At 36.0% G+C, this 9,065-nt stretch overlaps 1 protein-coding gene across 1 annotated transcript in view; it reads right to left on the bottom strand.

The window, feature by feature from the left end:
• Positions 1–9,065, bottom strand: part of LOC110456366 (putative amine oxidase [copper-containing]) — a 34,450-nt gene continuing 25,385 nt past the window's right edge. The window contains exon 3 of the mRNA XM_021507055.1: positions 1–250. Coding sequence (XP_021362730.1) covers positions 16–250 — 235 coding nt within the window. The 3' untranslated portion in view covers positions 1–15. The remainder of the gene's footprint in view (positions 251–9,065) is intronic.

The following is a 9,065-nucleotide window of genomic DNA, read 5'->3' on the forward strand; positions in this document are numbered from 1 at the left end:
TACTCATAAAATCATTTAGGAATAAAAAATAAATAAATAACGTGAACATACTTCGTCTACTATAGATTCATATTTATCAATGAAGTTTTGGAACTGTACCACGGGATCTGATGAGTCCATGTAGGCATACGCGGAGCTACTCCTTCTCTCGGACTCCTGGTACTTGGTGACAGCTACTTGGTACCTTGCCCAGCTTGCCGCCGGCTCGTTCCCCTCACCCTCGGCGAACAGTTGTTTCACCATGCCTCTGTTCACGATACGGTAGGCTTTCGGATTTCCGTAAGCGTTCTTTTCTTGTTCGTTGTAAAAGAGGAGATATTTTGGCGTCTCGAAGTTGAATTTATACGCACCCGCCAGCTCTGTATCTTTCACATCACGTGTGTATTTTGTCATATGATACTTGTCGTTTTCTTTCGCAGAGTAGGCATTTGGCCTTGTTGTTGGAGCGATGTCCCATGTTTCGAATCGGTTTGTTCTCCCTTTAATGTCAATGTCTACTTTCAAGTTGACGAGATGAGTGTGCAAGTTTCCGTTAATGTGATCATGTACCTGTGTTCCGTAAGCCGTCTCCTGGTCTGTATGGAAAGTAGCATATGAGTGGTGTCGTCCAATAGGGTATCCGGTATTGTGCTCAAATAAGCAGAACGCGTTCTTAAATGTCAACGGTTATCTCGAAGATTCTAGGACAAAGGATGTATTCATGAATGTGGCGTGTGCTGGACAGTCTACATCCGGTACCAGTCCCTTATCCTGAGGTCCTATTAGGGTGTAACTGTCAAAACAGTCTACAAACATCTGGCCCGGCTTAAAACCTGAGTAAAGGACAACTATTTCCTGCAAGCCGATATCGTAGGGAATCCTCTCGTACCTGAAGCGGATGTCATATAGTTGTGGACGGACGACATTCTGTAGAAGAACTTCCAGCCCATATATTCCGCGTGGTTGTGATGTATTGAGTACCTCTTACCATTAGGTTCCACTTCTATTGGGCCTCTCTTAAACTCATTTTGAAACGCCTGGCCACGTCTTGTCATTTTTGAGAACGTATTGTCATTTTCCTTTGGAACTTTTATGTTTTTAACTTGCCCGCTAAAATGACTCGTGTTATTGTATATTTGATAGACTCTCATTTGAAGTACCATTGATTACTCGTGTTATTGTATATTTGATAGACTCTCATTTGAAGTACCATTGAGTACTCGTGTTATTGTATATTTGATAGACTCTCATTTAAAGTACCATTGATTACCCGTGTTATGGTATATTTGATAGACTCTCATTTGAAGAACCATTGATTATTCGTGTTATTGTATATTCAAATTGATACAAGTACCTTGTTATATTTGTAGCATAATTATAAAGATTTCAAAGTGATGTTTAAAATATACAATATTTCGTTAACATTAGGACATTAAATATCGTTGACACCTTCTAAAGACCACTGCTGGGTTTATTTTAATCTTAATTAATAGATTATCATTTTTATTTGTATTCTGGAGATCACTCTTTCTTTCTAATCATTGAATACTGAATAAGGCCATTTGCAGGGTTTTCAAAACAGATGGGTAGGTTAACAATGTAAAATCCTGAAAATATAAACACCAATTCTAATGTGATCTGTATCAAATATTTTATTTATTTCAGGAATTTGTAGAACGTAAATCACATGATTCTGTCACATTTTTAAATCTGAAATGGACCCTTTTTTTAGAGAATACGAATTTTGTCACGTGAATATGCCGAATGTTTTTGTAACCCAACTTTTTTCATGCGTATATCATTCTTAAATATTAGAATAATTTGTTTTAATTTGTGTACAAAATAATATCCAACTGTTTTGTTATTAGCACTTCTTGGTCGCTATGTTTGCAATATACTGTGTTTATATCGTTCATAGCAGTATTGTGGTTACATCGATGTTACTTATACCAAAAAGGTAGTTACATTGAACTCCGTTCATGTATTACATTGTTTCAAACATGGGGCGTTCCATAATGTCATCCTTTAATTCAAGTATCTCATAAAAAAATAAATCTTTCAGTATTTCAAATTTGTCATTGTTCGTTGCAGTGTCTTGTTTTTCATTTTGTATTGTTACTATCTTTATAGAAATGAAACTGATTCCATTTAAATATTTAAGTTTTGTCATATGTTGTCCATGTGTGTTGACGATATGGTATGTTTTGTCCCTGTGTGTTGACGATATGGTATGTTTTGTCCCTTTGTGTTGACGATATGGTAAATTTTGTCCCTGTATATTGACGATATGGTATGTTTTGTCCCTGTGTGTTGACGATATGGTATGTTTTGTCCCTGTGTGTTGACGATGATATGGTATATTTTGTCCCTGTGTGCTGACGATATGGTATATTTTGTCATTGTACGTGTGTTGACGATATGGTGTATTTTGTCCCTGTGACTGTGTGTTGACGATATGGTATATTTTGACCGTGTGTGTTGACGATATGGTATATTTTGTCCCATTCTGTAAGTGGACCCATGGTTCTGTTGAATTGGAAATAAATAAATAAATCAAAAAAAAAAAAAAAAAAAAAAAAAAAAACACTATGGAATATTCGGTTCCTGTGTGTCGACTCTGTGGTTACATACTTTTCTATGTGTATTGAGCCTCTTGTATTTTTTTGTTCTTGTGTGGTGAAACTGTGATATATTTTGCCGCTTTGTGTTGATGTTGTTGTTATGATTATACATTTTATCCCAATGTGTTGAAGCTGTATTTTGTTTTTATTTATATAAGCAGCACACAGTTATCACATGTAGCCGCACCGTCTCTACAGTACATATCATCAAGTTATCGGACAATGACCCTACGGTCAGTAGTCACCGCGTTATACCTGGTTTAAATCCCGAATGTGTTTATTTCCATATCCACTCCTCTACTGTTTGGTGAAAGACTGATCCATAGGTCAGTTATCCCAATATTAAATGGCCACTGAAATTAGATAAGTTATAGAACTCGGACAAACACTATTCTGCCCGTCATCCTCTACTGTACATATACTACAAGGGATGAGAGAATCACCTAGCGGTCATTCATCCCAATAGTGCGTGACCATTGGCTACTCGGCCTGATACACGTAAACATTGGGGTATCCTGTCCTCTCGACATTAGGCACGTATGTTTTATGGGTATGTTTACTCTAAAGACGTGTAAAACCCTGCTATTGTAAAAATTATTAGTATCCATATTGTGAAGGAAAGAATTTTTTACCATACCGACACTTTTTTTTTCGTCAATGGTAAAAGTTTAAAAGGAAAACATATATAGATACGAGTATATATATATTACAGCATTAACATACACGAACAAGGCAGCGGTCAAAACTGGAACTGAACCAATGCTAAGATGATTTTTTTTAAAAAGAAAATGGATGCGAGAAGGGTGTTCCAAAAGTATAGGCATTTTAACAAAATGTGACCACGTCATGAATTGCATGATTGATTTTTTTCTCGTTGTCTGATATTAATGTAAGATATTAACAATTCCACTATAAAAAGTTTGGAATATGAATGGTATATGAGCTTTGGTTCATGTATTAATGACAGGGATAAAAGATACACGCTTTAACAATTCAGACACGATTGAAGTTTATTTCAACTGATATATAGGATAAGTTATATCTCTGTCAGTCTGGTGTCCTGACGATTTCTGTCTCTTAATAAGGATTCTTGTAGCCTTAGTGCTAACCTTCTATCTTGACTAACTGTTAGAACCCCTAGCACGTGATGTATAGCCATACTACGTCCTAGAAATAGTATATGTCACTGTTATGGTTGTCCAGTCTTTACCAGGGAAACCAATTCCATGTTTTGTTGCGTTCACTGACAATCGGAAAGGATGACTTTATGACCTCTCTATTCATTGCCGGAGTCGTATGGTCAGTAATCAAATACTAGTCAGGTTTTAATAACACTAGAATGTATCACCACACGTGTATATAATGCTGGTAACATTGTTTTCGGAGATCGAAAACAAAACATAGATGTTATGTCTTATTCACTGTAGATCCTTACGTGTTCGACTGATGTGAAATATCCTTATGTAAAAGAGGCTCACTGCACACTGGTCGAGGTAAAATATTTTTGTTTTTGTTTCTTTGGTTAATTATTAGATAAGGTTGATTAAGGACGTGGTGGTTAAACACAGATGTTATTTAAAAGAGGATAGGTCAAATGAGGTGCATGAATCGCGATAAGTGACGTTAATGCTTTAGTGGTCACACTGTTTCCATAAAGGTTTAGATGGAAACAGCCCAAACAGAACAAAAACAGACCTGTACTTACAATTATAAGGAAGTATCTTTTTAGGCGAGTTGTTTGTAGAATGTAAGTGATGATTAATTCTAGACATGCTGGGGGTTATTGTCCCTCATTTTGCATTGTATTGAATAACAGTTTGTTTACTCGCCAGTTAAGAAACTGTGTCAGTCATTGAACATATATAAAGGGCCTAGTATGACATAACAACACACGTTTTGTTCAGTTAATGCAAATATATCAACAAAAGACGGCTATAGCATACTGAAGTATTAAACTTTTTTTTTTTTAATGAATCTTCCGTGGCGAGAGTAAATAAAACGGCTCAAAAGTCAATGCAGAGGATGGGAAACCTATCCCAGTATGTTTAGCGTATTGATTACCCGTTAATGGGCATTTATATTCCGTCTTTTCGTATTGCAGAGTTATCTGCTCTTGTGAGCGAAAATTGATTGTTACGTCATTGTTTGTGAGAGTAACGTCATATTTTTTTGAGTAAACGACGTAATTTTCTCACACAAACTAATGACGTAACTATCAATACCTGCTCACAAGAGCAGATGACTCTGCAATACGAAAAGACGGAATACCTACATATGGTTCTTATTTGCAGATATAGGAAACACAAACGTACAGAGCGATAATGGTTGACAGACCAGAAAGGTGTTATTACCATTAACTCAAAGTACCGTGTGCTTAAGAAGAAAATGTTTGGTCTACTTGTATACTAGGTTAAATTTCAGGATTTTAGATATTAATATTAAAAGGCTATTTGGAACGCTTAGCATGCCCATAGCATACTGAACAAATATGTTATATAGAATCTAATAAGTAGGGAATCAATTTATGAATATTTTAATAATCTTTTGCATTGGAGCATAAGGGCACTTTTAGAAAGTAAATACTGTTCTACAAAGCCGTTAAACAGGTACAATAAGATGTCAACAAACCTTAATTTATGTCAGTACACACCGTGCTTTACTGAGTTGATGCTTGTTGTTACCCTCAGATTCCCGGATACTGTAGAACAAACAATAAACTCCAATCGTATGGTACATGTACTATTTTGTACTAGACTTGAAGGTAAGCGTAGACGTATGCCTAGCTCAGAGGCTTACAATGGAACTGTCTTGTTACATACAGGATACTCTCAATATGCCTTTACATGACAATTAATTAACTAAACAATAACCAGTTGAAAATAGGCGTGAAATAAGTTGTGCCTCCCTTTGTCCGTAGAGGTCATCAATTAAGCTTATCTGACATATGTATACGGCCACCAAGACAGGTGCCCTGACAGCTGTACAATTTATATCTCCCTGCCCTGGGTAACAAGACAGCCTATAATTGAAAGATAACTGAAACAGCAATTAATTGACCACTTGACTTTCAGATCATTATTTCACTCTTAACACTTATCCTTTAACAACAAACCGTAACGAACTGTTATTTTTGGCAATATTTCATGTCATGATGTATTCCATGTAAAGTTTCAAAGACTGACACGATTTCTTAACTCGGGTACAAATGCATGTCTTGTAAAATATAAGCGAAACTCCTCAGCGTCGCAACTGTGTTTTGGAAAATAAATTCAATCACAAATTTTCAAAAGATATTCGCCTGAAAATGTAATTTAATAATAAACATACGTCATCTTCACGTGCCTCGCTTACCGTGTGTTTAAGCCGTAACTAGAACTTTAACATAACGTTGTATAGATTGTATACCATCGTTGCATCATCTTACACCTGGACCACTGTTTTATATCAGCGACACCAAAAACGTCACTCACAAACACATGTTTTCTTGGATACATTTTGTTTAATTGACAATGTGATACAGTGTAGACACACAGCAAACTATGATAAAAACATAACATCGGCAGTTCACTGATCAAAACACTTCTTAAATGCAAATCTCTTATCAGCCTGCCAAACACTTTTCTGTTGCAATTCTTTTATTATTCGGACAGACACTCTAATAATGCAGAACTCTTACTATCCGGACGGACACATTTCTTATACAGAACTATATTGTCCAGCTGAACTCAAAATATCCGGATGGACAATTTCTTAGAAGAATTGTCCTGTTTCATTAATCCGGCAACTTCGTCCGGAATCGTTTCGTTATAGATAGCACTACATCAATATATATACATTATATGTGTCACTTAATAATGGTAATAGGATCTTGCTGATTAAATGATGATATTAAAACTGTAAGCTTCAATGCATGACCTGATCGGACGATTCCAGGCATTAAATGTTGCTTCTTAAGAGGGGAGATAACTGTTATAAAACTAACAGGTATAATAACTTTACTGGTGTAAAGATAGTAAACTTCAATATGCTTAGTTGGACTGGAAATTGGTTTGCATATCAACAACATGTCAGATTCATGAGAACAAAATCTGCATAGCACATTATGAAATTGAAACGGTATATATACAGGTATGTTTCAAAAGCAATAAATGCTGACTCTCAGAGTATATACAGTATTATTACAATTACATTGTATATCGTAAATGGAAAATAATTATACAATATTTGGCTTCTGTTTACATAATTTCTTTTCAGTGTAAAGTATGCTTCTGTTGATAATAACTATAACAAATGTGTGTATTTATCATACAGTCAGCAGTTTAACTGTTACTACAAAGTCTGTTATAAAGCAAAAACATACGTGCATAGCTGTATGCATATACATATGTACATATATCACCGGCATCTAAACACTCGCATGTTCTGAAAACGATCAAGCCATTCCACTTAATGTCAATATTGTATACTCGTTTGTTTGTAATAAAGTCAAGTGAATTATCGGAGTTTTACTTGACGAAACAAACGGTATATTCAACAGGTTTAACCAGCTTCCTATTAGATGGAACCCGTATCAGAACCTCACTTAACTAACCATGTTTCCTCCACACAACCTTACATCCACACTAACATACTTTTATCTTCGGTGGAAAACGTTTAAATGACTTCTAGATTGCCGTAGACCCCTCCCCTGTATCAACAATTACATTTGGATTGTTCAATAACATTTCAAAATAGTTATTTTTCTTAGCCAAACATTGCTTCCCCTTCGTGATTCCGTACTGCTTCACCCGGACTCCGTCCTGCGGTCTAGATTTATCCTTAAGTTCAATACGGACGGAGCTTTTGGAGGCCATTGCCGGGTCCTCCGTGAAGTAGTTGTAGGGGAGAAGGTACAAGCTAAGGTCCATCCCTGGGGAGGGTGTGACGGGCAGGTCCTCGGTGTGTGGGATATGATGAACACCCATTGTAACCCATGCCACCAAATCCTGTAAATATAGTGAAAATGGCTGCTTTAAAAGGATGTAGTAATGTTTGGTCATAATAGGTATATATATTTATTTACATTTTATTAAGGCGGAAAAGCAGGGAGGAATTTTCAATATGTGTTTACTGAAGAAAACCAGATATATTTTGAGGAGGTAAATTGCACACTGTAGTCTACCCCTGTGTACAAGCTTGTGAACTCAAGTGCACCAGCATGGGTACTGGGGTTAGCCTTTCTTGTTTACTCCAGTGCACTAGACTACCAAGTTAAGTTTGTTCCCAACTGTATAAGAATTATTCGACTCGACTGGCGAAATTACTCTCATAGTGTAAATAAAAAACATATTCGATTTACATTAAAGACTTCAAACCATTATTTAAAATTTGTACACGTTTAATCACGAATGAAATATTATTATAAGTAGACGGTTGACCATTAGGTTTGTCTTGGGCAAGATATAACATTCAAGCGGAATGTCCATCCGTTTATATTTTATGTCCGGATGCTAACTTCAAATCAAAACACGGAACAATTCTCATAAGCATGTGATTTGTTCAAGGAATGAGAGATTCGCCAAAGGTTAGGGTCGCTGTTACATTCTTCTCAGGACTTTAACCTCAGAACACATAACCACACAAAGCTCGCATTTGGAAGGTGGATTTCTCTAAGAAAAAGGAAAAAATGCTTTCAATTTTGGACATGATTCGCCAAAGGTCAATGTCAATGTTACTTAAATTGTAGTTTCATTGAACGAATGACCTGTCCAGACACTTTCTTCAGAACAAGTGATCACACAAGCTCAAACACGGTATGCGAGTTACCTATAAAACGGGTAAGAATTAAATCGAGTTGGGCATGATTCGTTTTCACAGTTCTTGTCCGTATCCTTCCTTCATTAACTAACTTGTGTGAGGGTTGACATTCTATTGATATAGGCAAGGTCTATCAAAGGTCAAGGTCGATTTTAATGAAAATATCATAATGTGTTTAAACCTATATGTAACATCAGCAATAAGGTTTCTAGTGCGATTTTACCAAGAGGGGAGAAAGAACAATATTTCTTATTGATGTAATTTGGCAAAATTCAAGGTCAGGTCACAAAAAGGATTTGTCTAGAATGATCAACAGAAAAGTTAAGAAGGAAGCACATCATGCAGTATGTTGGTACTAAAAGCAAAATGCCGAAAAAAGTTTACGTTTTAAATTTCAATATGACCATCTTATCTATTTAAAGAGGAAGCAGTTGTACTTAAGTTCAAAAGAATAAAAAAAATCCGATATATGAAGAAATAGATTGTATGTGGAAGGTACTCATATAACCTTGTATACTGTTACCCAGCTTTGAATTCCTTAGATACGTTATACCTGAAGTTGTAATTTTATATACAAAATGCGAGAATAAATTCGAGGTACATGTACCAGGATACGAGTAACTTCGGGGACTGATATACCCACCAGCAGAGTAACCTCGAGGACTGATA

Source organism: Mizuhopecten yessoensis, unplaced genomic scaffold (genome assembly GCF_002113885.1).
Source record: "Mizuhopecten yessoensis strain PY_sf001 unplaced genomic scaffold, ASM211388v2 scaffold8713, whole genome shotgun sequence".
Taxonomy (NCBI): domain Eukaryota; kingdom Metazoa; phylum Mollusca; class Bivalvia; order Pectinida; family Pectinidae; genus Mizuhopecten; species Mizuhopecten yessoensis.